Source organism: Triturus cristatus, chromosome 6 (genome assembly GCF_964204655.1).
Source record: "Triturus cristatus chromosome 6, aTriCri1.1, whole genome shotgun sequence".
Taxonomy (NCBI): Eukaryota; Metazoa; Chordata; class Amphibia; order Caudata; family Salamandridae; genus Triturus; species Triturus cristatus.
This window is the reverse complement of record NC_140589.1, coordinates 583,730,833-583,743,095: the sequence shown is the minus strand read 5'-3', so window position 1 is coordinate 583,743,095 and position 12,263 is coordinate 583,730,833. Positions and strand designations below refer to the sequence as shown.

The 12,263-nt window shown below is 43.9% G+C and overlaps 1 protein-coding gene across 3 annotated transcripts in view; it reads right to left on the bottom strand.

Moving 5' to 3' along the window:
• The window catches only part of DOP1A (DOP1 leucine zipper like protein A), a 1,047,530-nt gene that overhangs the window by 976,359 nt on the left and 58,908 nt on the right, over positions 1–12,263 (bottom strand). For all 3 annotated transcript variants that reach the window (XR_014963003.1, XM_085611023.1, XM_085611022.1), the window contains exon 2: positions 234–423. Coding sequence is in view for 2 of the 3 variants with exons in the window: in XM_085611023.1 (XP_085467149.1) it covers positions 234–410 (177 nt within the window). In the remaining variant the exon portion in view is untranslated. The remainder of the gene's footprint in view (positions 1–233; positions 424–12,263) is intronic.

The following is a 12,263-nucleotide window of genomic DNA, read 5'->3' as shown; positions in this document are numbered from 1 at the left end:
AGGTGTTAACAGCCCACAAATTGGTGTCAGACGGACACAGGCAGGCACTACAGTTCTTTTCACGACAAAATTGCAAGTGCGTGTTTATCTGAGAGGCCCATGAGAAAAGGGGATTGCATACTTTGAAAGTTGCATTTATGTTCTTTGAAAAAACGTTCACTTTGTAGTTAAAGAAAGTATATTTAAATGTACTTTCACATATCACCTGCAGGAAGAAAACGTCTATATCTCACCTTGTTTAGCTTTCCAAGGGCCGAAATTAAATCTGCCCATTCGCTGGAATACTCAAAGTTTTTTAGAGCCTTATCAACGGCTGCAACATAGTTCCTGTATTTGGAGTCACTCAGTAACTCCACCTCCTCTGTGTTCATCCTCCCGCAAGTCTCACTAGAGACCAGCTCCAAAATCATGCAAATTCATGACCTAAAAAACACAAAAAGAATGTATCTTTAGAAAATAACACTGAACAAGATGCATGCATTTAATCGTACATAATTAATAAGAATGCTTCAATGACGTACTGGAGCACCTATGACATTGACTCGCAGTCTTTGCCCAGGAAACACACAGCCCTACTGATCCAATAAATGTACCATTAATGTAATGCCTCTCTACCCCAATTTAACTGATACCTAACACCCCACCAGGAAACTCATGAGGTAGTTAACATTTCGAAGACAGACTGCACATGATGGTGGATAAGGTATAAATCCATGATTTTAACAAGGTAGAGCGGGACCCAGGGGAAATAGTTGCATCATTACAATTTGATCCCCATTTCTTGCGATACAAATTAACTATTGGGGACAGATATATGGCAACATGGGCAAATAGAATGACATATGAGGATACTGGCTGCAACATCCTGCTCAGAAACACATACAACTGAATGAAAATTCATCGCCTCAATGGCTGCAGAAAGGAAACTTCCAATTTAAGCCCAAAAACCTGTGTTGCATGTAGTTGATATCCACCCACACCACTATATATATATAACTTTCTATAAGATAGTTGCCCACTCAAAGAGTAGCAAAGCTGGAAATCCTCGTGTCAATCTGACAGTGTCAAAAACTTTTATGTCCAGAGGCTAAATTCTCACAAACTCTTAAAGTATCCTTGTCTCAATACTGGGTAGCACAACCCAAGCTTAAGTATGTGTCGGAGGATGGTCTTGTGGGTGAAAGGATTCAAAGGGTAACAAGCAATAAAGTTTTTTTTTTTAAACACTTTTTATTGGCATTTATAAAAACAGTACATACAATAGGACATCTGGTAATGCGCTTGATATAGGCCTACAAAAAGGAGCGCTCAATCGCGCCCTGTGTGGACTTCGGAGCGTGTGAGCCTAGGGTATGTGGGTCTCCACTCTGTCTATGAGCTGCAGACAGGCTTCCGGGGCCTGTGCCTAGGTATACCCAACTAGCACACGTGGTGGTCGCCGCGCCCTGCAGGGGCCACTAGGTGTGCCTACTCCCCTTTGTATTTTACCGTAGAGGCTATGGGATTGCAGCCACATGTTAACCATCAACAAACTGGGGATATGTGAACTGGGGGGTGCACTATGTCGTGGATGATGAGCAGTAGTAATCTTGCGCCTGAGAGCTGTACCATTGCAGGGTATATTGTTGGGGTTTCGCGGGCGTGCGGGGGGGGAGGAGGGAGGCGGGAGCGCTGATAACTGCCCGTGTGAAGGCATAATGAAGGAACAGTCGCATTCCACAATTATGACCCGCCGGGCGGGTAACAAGCAATAAAGTTATGAGGAAAAGTAAGGCAATGAATAAAGTTGGATAATCGACCACAGAACTACACCCTACCAGGTGGAAAAAGAAAGTGAATCCCTCTCACGCTACAATGTAATGCACGCAGAATATCGTGGCTACTCGGGAAGCACATGACATAGCACAGGAAGGGTAACTGGAGGAAATCTGAGGGGACAGGTATACTACACTATATATTCCACAAATGCTAGAAGAACATTGATTGGGATCAGACCAGGTGCCCCATTTGAAAATGGCCAATCTGATATCAAGTGTGGCAGTTTAAGCACCTCTGCTATTTGTCTTGCACATTGCACTTTTTCTTTAAAGTTTTTAACAAACGTGCAACCTGATACTGCTTGTCTAACATTGGGCTGGTCTGTGTTTGCAAAAATGTCTTGATACACATGTTACACTTCAAAATTCCGTTGCACATGGCACCGTGTGCCTTAAACTGGCTTGGTATTGTCTATGTTGCTACAGGAATTTTGCACATTGCCTTTTAGCAAAGAAATATGCTGAAAATCCTCTTCTTCCATCTTAACAATTGCTCAGCTGAATCTTTTTGCGCCAAACTCAGACTTGCTTGTTCTCATGGGACGTTTCAACTTTGCAGGATGAATGCTTTTAATCTGTATGTCTGTTAAGATTTTTATTAACCGTACAATAAGCATTCTCTCTCATTTGAAAATGTAATTAAATGTATTGATAGAGAAGGCCATTTATGTAGCAAGAGAGAGTTAACTGCTGGGAGAACCATTGATGATGGTTGACTTGTATGCTGCTAACAAGTCTTAAATGGATTTTCTGGAAAGTCTTTCCGAACGTGTAGCTCACCCACCTCACATAAAATTACTAAGGGGAGGAGATTGTAAATGCACCGGGGATACTGACCTAGATTCGCCGGAACAATGGATCTTAAAGTGGCGAGGCATTGCAGTAAATGGAAGGGGCAGCAGAGACCGAATGATGCAAAGAGAGAAGTACACCCACGTGAAATAGTACTTTCCTACTTATGAACTAGCCACACACATTATCGGATACCTCCCAGCAGTCAGCACAGGTTATACAGGGAGTGAGAAATCTTGACTATTTGTAAAGGATTATATCTGACCACAGTCCATTACTGCTCACAGTAGTATGGGGTAGGCGTTTTTACAAGTATCAAGTACACCGTTGTGACGTTTGGCACCAACAACTCTCCAAGATGTGGCCTTTAGGAATACAGTTAGAGAAGTAATTAATAATTACTTCAAAGATAGCATAATCTCACTGGGAGATGTAAACGGAGTGGAAAACCATTAAGGCAGTAATAAGAGGTGAATGTATGAAGACTTCTATTGGGGTTTAAAATAGAAATCATCCTGAGCTCTCCCCTCATTGAGAAACAAGCGCGTGGATGGTGGGGTGCAGGGCTGTTTAACCCTCACTCATTGAAGGGTTGAGTTCCTTACACTATAAAATATATGTACCAGCCACCATGATGAATGAAGGTAACAAAAAGGGATGGTTTGGGGGTTATCAGCTATGACAAAAATTCCATGAAACCCGATGCTGGTGCTACGGAGATATGATATATCTCAAGCTCACTCATAGGAACAAATAAATACCATATCGTGTAGATATTATACTGACATATAGCTCACCACAAGCATCACAGGCAGATCAAATTCAGAATCCCCTGCAATTTGCTGAATTACACACTTGAACAACAGAGGGGGGTGCAGGGCCCATTAACCCCTTTCAATGCAAGAACCTCTATTCACTATCTGGAAAGGAGTAAAACACCTAGGTCAAATGACTAGGCCTTAGATTTTCAGGGCACAATAGGAGACATTCTTGGTTCACTTTTCTTGGAGTTTTATACAACAGTGAAATTGACCCACAGAGGAAGCCATAAAGCCAAAGATGCCAATAATACTGCCCTTGATCAAATCAGGAAAGGATCCAGCTGATTAGATCTTGTTCCGACCTCTGTCTATGGTTAACCTTGATTGCAAGCTACTGTGGAAAATTGCTGTGTCCAGATTCCTTGAGGTGTTACCCTGACCAGAGTGTTCCCTGCTGGGCCGCAATACCTCTTCCAGTTTTCATAGGCTTTTTTACTTGCTAGCAAGCATCCTAGAGGGCTGCATGCAATAGATGGTGGCATCACACAACATTGTGAAGGCCTTCAATGCTAGCAGTTTTCGGGGGCATGGAATTCAGGGGGAAAATGTGTGGTGGATGAGTTGCTGTGCACAGGTCTTACAGGCACGTGTCCACACAGCTGGGCAATGGTCAGTGGAAGGGACCACAAGACAAGGCGGCCCATTCCCCCTTACATTAGTTGCAGTTGCAGTGAAACAATTGGCCTCCAGAGCAGAGTTCGAAGTTTCAAAGAGTGATTCAGTCTGATGGGAACAAAACATAGTATCTCACTATATGCAAATAATGATGTCATATCTTGGAGATGAGAGTAGTGACGTGGAATTTATTATGTATGTTACTGAAGTTGTGCTTATTTCCAGAGTCGTTTGGAAGCCTTGGTGAGAGGTATGGGCAAGACCTGTGATCTGTAATAATAAATACATCTCAGTATTGATGGAAAAGGCTCCTCGAGAGGTCATGCAAACAGTGGCTTATGCACCCGATGTAGTGGTCTGGAAACTTCCTACGTTTCAGGACACTACTGTCAGAAGCAATACCAAAACGTTTGGTGTGGGGGAAACTGCTGTAAAGAGAGACGATATTTTGCGGTATTTAAGAAAAATGCACAGGTATTGAGAAAGGTGGGTCAATTTCTATTACATGGTATTGGATTGTAGAGCGTTGACAGAATACTTGGATGGTGTAACAGACAAGGTGTCCTCACTGCCGGCAGAGAAAGACTTAACAAGCTTGAGATAAGTTTATAAGAAGGATATAAGAAAAATGTAATGGAGGTCTGCTGACTTCTCTTTTATACTGACCAAACAGCTAATTGTGACGATGTGGTGATTCCCACAGGCAAGGATGGCGGCCTGGTTGATAGAAGTGAGGAGAAGGGAAGAGGCTGAAAGTGCTGCAGTAGCTAGCCATGCAACAGTTACGTTTACAAAAATCAGAGTGGGTCATGAAATCCTGTTAAAACTGATAGAGGCCTTTTTGATCGGCGGCTGGGTGGAACAGGGATGCTTTCCTTAAGATACAGATCCTAAAGTCGGGATACCCTTTGTCAAGTTAAGAGAAGGAATTGGGTACTACAGCATGCACTCACTGTGCAGAAGAGAATACGGAACGCAAACAGTTCAAATGACAAGGTTGAAGGCAATACTGAAACACATGTCATGCCGAATGAATGTTCATATTGCATGTAGAATGTGTACTTTTGTGACAAATACAGAAATAATTTTTAAAAGTTGAAAAATCAAAGCTTTCCAAAGTAAATGCAAGATTTATTTATTTTTATGAAAGAAAAACCGTTTTCCTGTTCAGTGGTCAATTCCCTCTTCACTCTTTCTCGCAATGCAACTGAGGATGCCTACCGCCCCTAAGGCAACAGAACATACAGCAGTCAGGCCAAGCTCTAGGGTCAAGGGCACAACTGACAAGCTATTGCAAATAGCAAATCGATGTCTAAGAGCCCTCCATGAAATGTATTGAGGAGATTGAGTTTGCAATCCGTCCCGTAGACTAAGGTCGGGGAATCTTGGGTTTATAAACATTCAAGTCGATTCAAAATGCCTTCATCTTGTCAAGCCAAATGTGTGTTGACAGGGCTTGAGCTCATATCACTTTAAAAGCAAGATTGTTAACTCTCTATCAAATTTGTTTTTTCAATTCCTTGGTAAAATGTGAGTCATGAGCCCATTAAGTGAAAATCAATTGAGACCTACACCAGTTTCCAGCGTTGCCAGTGTCAATGCAAATTCAAGAACAGATTCCGGAAAGCTCGCATTTGATGCAGTCTATCAGTGGAGTCTATTGTTCTCTGTAGCTGTCGATTGTCTGAAGTGATTTGGTTGTCCAGAAGCTATTAAATAAAGCAGTTTTAAAACTTGATATCACATTGGCTAATATTGGTGATAATGGCAAATATGCCCACCTGTTCTGCCACAAGTATGGCACAAGAATTAGCGCTACTGCTTATGTTTCTTCAACGAAAATGTGTTTTTCGCGTTTCTGAGTCAAGCATATTACTCTCAAGCTGAATAGATAATTGAATTTATTAGAACTATATAGGTCTAGCAAATCTGTAAGTATTGTTCGATGCATTTAAATATGTCATGAGGGTTATCGTGACAAGTCATTTAAAGGATTAGGAAATGTAAAGTCCTAACCTAGTGGATGAAAAACAAAATTTTTTAGCTAACCACCATAAAATATTTGACAATAAACACACATTCAAAATAAAAAAAATAGAAACCAAATCAAAAAAAATCAGGTGGCAGCTTCTTTTTTTAATTTAGCCCTGGTATTTTTAACACATTAGGAAAAATCTTTCAGATGATCTCCAACTAAAACGTATAGTTTTAAGGGGTGCATGGTTGCGACAGGCAAGATGGCAGACATAAGGCTATAGAGAACACGCTAGGAATCTGGAGAAGTTTCCCCCTTCCCAATTCTACACACAACACAGGGAACACCATGGTCCGCTACATCAGGAGAGTAAGTCCAGCACCATAATCTCTGACCGCCCTAGGTACGGAAGGAGGGGCCCCCACCTAGGATGTGGGCCATCCGAAGCCCCTTTGCAGACAGTGGTGAATAATTGATTATGGCTGCCAGGCGAAGAGGCAGCCGCATACATGCGGAGTGACAGAGAGCGTACAGAGACCTCTCGAATGCCAGGGGCTGTGGGGGACCAAGGCAGCCCCATGGGGATTAAAGACATTACTGGTCCCGGGCAGGCACCCCTGGCGGAGTGATGGCCGTGCTTACAGACCCAGGGAGGGTATGCAATGGTGAAATGTCTGATCAGAAGTGGGAAGACACTGGAACAAGGCCCACGCCAGCCATGTCCTGAAACCAGTTAGAAGCGGTCATTTGTGGCTGCCAAGGACCTAGACCAGTGGTCTTCAAACTTCTAAATGTTGCGCCCCCAATTTAAAAACAAAAAAAAAGAAAAAAATGGTTGTCCCCCTCTCCCTAATTTTTTCACAATTATTCTGCTAATTTGGCAATGTTTGAATAACTCTTAACAGATTTAAACATTGCAGTTAAGCTCTGTTACCCCTTTTACGCATACTAGCAAGTCAGGCTATGAAAGACAATAGTTGTTAGTGATGGCCCATTACAAGGTGACTTACTGCCGCTCATGTTTTTAAAACTTAAAACAAAGCATGATGCTTCCCTAGGCCAGACAGCGGTGCCCCTTGAGTTCACTTAAGGTCCCCCCTGGGGGGTCCGCTCCCCCCCCTCAGTTTGAAGACCTCTGACCTAGACAGTTGTGGACGAGGAGAGGGACATAGAGGTAATGACCTGATTACTTACCGGTAATCTTCATTATGCTAAATTCTACTCATCCTCGTCCCAGTCATTACATACCCACCCACCTGTTAACAGCATTAGGACTCTGGTATGGTATTACAGGAAGTGCTTAGAGAACGCTACTTCTTATAAACAACAGCTAAGGTGGTTGGGGTTAGTTAGAATTTCCTGTTTTTTGTTTCCTGTCTTGACTTAGGAGGCTTAAAACTTCAATTGTGATGACTGAGAAGAGTAGGACTAAGAGTAATGAAGATTACTGGTAAGTAATAGGGCCAATATTTTCCTTGACAACATCCACTGCCGAAACATCTTAGTAGAAAAGTAGGACGGAAACTTGCACATATTCTTTTAAGACGGCCAGGGTCCACACAAGGTGGAGAGGGCAAATTGCACGTTGTCTCCCTTCCTTCCAGAGCCAGAAATGGAAAAGCAAAGATCTGCGGTTTCATAAAGAATGGAACCGTGGAGTCTCCAGGTCTTATCACTGTATCTTTGAGAGCACAATGTGGGAGAAGGAGATCAGTAGACTGCTCACCGATACTTAATGGAGAGAGGTTCACGCTAGTACACTTACCATGGTCAGGGGAGTCATTGGTTAGGATATCCACCAATTAGTAACATACACCCGGAAAGTTAAATAAGTGGGATGATCACAGATCGGTTAGGTACTGGAGAGGCTGCAGAGAGAGCGGTAAACCTATATCTGGTATGGATATGCCCGAAGCTACAGACAGAGTGGCAAGAGATACTGTTTATTCAAAATAGCTATATATTGTTTATATTTAGAAATACATGATACGTACCTATATACAATTTTTTTTATAACTTCCACCAATTTTAATATCATCAGTCACAGCATAGGCTAGGATAATTGTGAGTAAATAGCTTTTACAGATTAACCTAAAACCGTAACATCAAGAAAAAGGCTGATGAGAGGCAATACAGAAAATCATAAAATTGCAGTACACATAAAGCAAAGTTATTTTCGCAGGCCTAGTATGTTTTGTAGAAAGTCTTTTTTTTCCAAAAGGTCCTTTGTATACATGAAGAAAACAGCCAACGCGTTTCACCCTTCACAAGGGCTTCTTCAGGGCAAGGGTAAGATGGCCAAAATCATGTATCCGTTTGTATAATCTAGCAAAAAATGTTATAGTAGACCGTCCCAGTTCTCGGACGTTGTCTCCAAACAAGAAGCCTAATGCCAATAATGAGTACCCAAATTTCATCAATCCAATAAGATCTTAAGTTGTCTCCGACTCTCGCCGGTCCTCTCAGGCAGTTTGGGAACTAGACATTTACCTGGGCACTACGCGATGGTACATGAGCTTGGAGAGTACATGTGACTGTGTTGCACATTAGGTACTCTACCTGACTGCACAGGAGGCTTAATTATGCCATAATAATAATTTCTTCGCCATCGGAGGCAACATAAGTTCCATGCGCGCTTTCACTTTCACAATGGGACCACTCGCAGGGCGGGCTGTGCAGCTCAGCCAAATCGTTGAGGTTTTTTTACTTTAAATCATGGTGGCCACCAGTCTTATTTTGCGCAGTTCGGCAAACTTTTTTTTTTAATTTAACATAAAATCATGGCGAATGCGCATTTTGTGCGCAGCTCGCCCAACTTGACGTCGTTTCTTTTTTAAACAGGACATCATGGCGACCGCACGGCTTGAGAAGAGCAGGAATGTCAAGATCCCTGGGAGGCACATCCCGTCCTCCTCCTCCCTGCTGTATACTATATTCTCATTTACTGTTGCCTGCATACATTTCAGGGGCGGCTCCTCCATTAGGGCAGAGGAGCATTGCCCCACTGCTTTCTCACAGTGCGAGAAGCAGAAACATAAAATGGTAAAAGTACCATTTTATATGTTTCTACTTCTTGCACTGCAAGAAAGCAGAAGTGTTTGGTTGGGGGAGGCAGGTGGCCGGGTCTGCTGGAAAGCAGGGGAGGAGTGGCTAGGCAAATGCTGTGGGCCCCGACTATTTGGTCGTACCTCTGGGGCCGACCAAACCAGTCATGCGCACTCTCCTTTTTCTCCTTGTATGCTGCTTGCAGCCTACATAGAGAAAATGGTCCCCGCATAGGCACCCAGCTGGGGGGCGTTCACACCAATCACAACTCTGCCATTGCAGCGTTGTGATTGGCTTAGGGGAGGGGAGGGAGGCTGCTTGCTTCCTGTTCCTTACCGCAGGACCCGTCCAAGAGCTGCGACGGCGGAGATCCCAGGAAGGTACGTTTTTTTTTTTTTTATATGTTTATTTACATTTTTTCTGATTGCAAGACAATAACAGTGTTTATCGACATAATACGTAAACATGCGCAGGTGGACAGCAGTTGCGTGTCCATTCAGCAGTAAAGGAGAAATAAGCAATATTAGTGTGCACCATATCATTACTGTGGGCCCCATCCATTCATTCCAACCATATACCCAACCATATAAGATCACTGTGAATCTGAGAGCGAAAGTCCATAGCGTGTAAGCCAAGGCTTCCATATTTTCCAAAACTTTTTAGGGCAGTCCGTGCTTTATAGGTTGTCTTCTCTCCTAGCATATACAAGTCCATGCTCTTTCTCCATTCAACAAGAGATGGCCCCCCACGCCCTTGCTATGTCTCGTTTCGTGACCACCAACCCTAGCTGAAGCAAGACCAACTTAGTTTTAGGGAGGTCAATATCCGTGGAGATTCCCAGCAAAACAAACGAGGGATTAAGTGGAATTGTTTCCCCAGTACATTTTACATCTCTCCCAGCAGAATCGTCCAGTACCTTTGAATCTTAGAACACTCCCACACCGTATGATAAAATGTACCCTCCAACCCTAGACACCGTAGACATGCGGACGTCTCTGCCCTCCCTATACGGTGCAAGCGCATCCTGTCGTAGCATGACCTATGCAAATATTTATACTGAATCAGCCTGAGGCGCGATCGGATGGCTACTTCTCGAGGATGCATCAATGCCATTTCCCAATCCAAATCATCCATCTCCCCAGCTCTAATTCCCATTTCGTTCGTAATTTCTGGCTTATTGTTTATTATTGTTTTATATGTCCAAGAGACCGCTTTTTCTGCTATTTCCCCCCATCAAGAGTCTTCCCTCTAAGGGTGCATATTCAGGGATGTCGTCAGTGTCTAAGCCCTGCGCCCGCCAGGCATGCGTCAACTAAGTATTTGTAGTATTGGGTGGTGTTCATGTCGTATTCGGTCTGAAGACGTGCAAAAGTGACTAACTCTTTGCGATACAGTATGTCTTTAACTTGTGAGATGCCCAGCAGAACCCATTTCCTAAAACCATGCAGCTTCTTAATTTCCGGCAGGCGATTACCCACCCATAAGGAGGTCTCCCTAGTGACCCGGCCACCCCATTTCATCTGTCTTTCCGATTGCTTCCATGCCGCCAGGATGATCCGTGTCGCTGTAAGGAGTTGTGCCTCCCCTCTCCCCCCATATATGTAATGTGTGTATGTGTTTTTAATGAACTGTGTGCGCTCTAGGGCATACGTAGGGTGGTCTCTCTCCACGTGTTCCCATTCATTCACAACTATTAAGTGAGCAGCCCAGTAATATGCCCAAAGATCCGGCAAGGAAATGCTGCCATTATATTGATTACGCTGCAGTGTAGCCAGTGCTACTCTCGGCGGCCGTCCATCCCAAAGAAATGTCCGCAATGCATCATCAATTCTATTGAACACTTCCGCTGGTATTAACTGATAAGTATTTTGTAGCACGTAGAGAAATTTGGGGAGCACTATCATTTTGTACAATGCTGCCCTTCCCAGTAAGGTCAATGGAAGGGTCTTCCATCTCTCCATATCCTCTCGAAACCCCCTAAACACCCTGTCTTTACAGTATTCACCTACTTCACGATACCTATATGTTTGTCTTTTTTTTTTTGTTTTGTTGATATCTCTGTACTGTAAAGCGCTCCGATACCTGCAAGGGTCTTGTTCGCGCTATACAAAACTGCTAAAATAAATAAATAAATAAATAAATAAAGTATAAATTGCAATCCAGCGCTAGTTTCGCATTCGTGGTTACATAGATACATAGGTATTTAATACCCTTTCAGGTCACCTGGAGCTGGCTTGGGCCTAAGGCATATCCATCACCCCCACCCACCGGATATAGAGAAGATTTCCCCCAGTTAATCTTATAACCCACATGTGCGCCATATACTTCGTAGCTCTCCATAATGCTTGGGAGTGTTTTTTCCGGGTTTGTCACATACATTAATATATCATCCGCATACAGGGATATGCGTTCGTCGGGCCCGGCCGTACCCTCCGGCCAGAAACCCGTTATGTCTGGGTGTGTTCGTATCACACAAGCGAGTGGTTCCAGTACCAGGGCGAAGAGCAGAGGGGATAGAGGACAGGCCTGACGAGTGCCTCTGCCTATAGGAATTTCCCGTGATTGCATCCAGTTAACTCTGACCCTCGCCACGGGTTTGTCATACAATACGGCGATCCACTTCCGGAACACCGGTCCAAAGCCAAATTCCTCCAATGCAGACATAAGAAAGGGCCAGTGCACCCTGTCGAATGCCTTTTCGGCATCTAGGGACAGTGCGAGGTGTGGATCATCCTTTCTGCTTACCACCTCCAGCCAGTTGTGCAGTCTTTGCAGGTTGAACCCAGTCGACCTTTTGAGCATAAAGCCTGACTGGTCTCTATGAATGAGACCGGAGATTACTCCTGTGAGCCTATTCACTAAGATCCTGGCAAGTATTTTGGTCTCTAGATTGATCAGTGAGATAGGGCGATACGAGCTACACCGTTCTGGGGGTAGGTCCTTCTTAGGGATTCCCGCTATCGTGGTAGTCCGCAAGTTCCCAGGAAGGCCTCTCATCTCATGTACCTCCAAGTAGAGTTGGAGGAGGTGTGGGCAGAAGAGCGTCGCATGTTGCTTACAATATTCGGGGGGAGGGGGGAGAGTCCGTTAGGACCAGGAACGTTCCCAGTTTTTAGCTGGCCGATGGCCCCCACAATTTCTTCCTTTGTGATCTTCCTATCTAGGGAATGTGAATCCACATCCTCTAGCCTGGGGAGT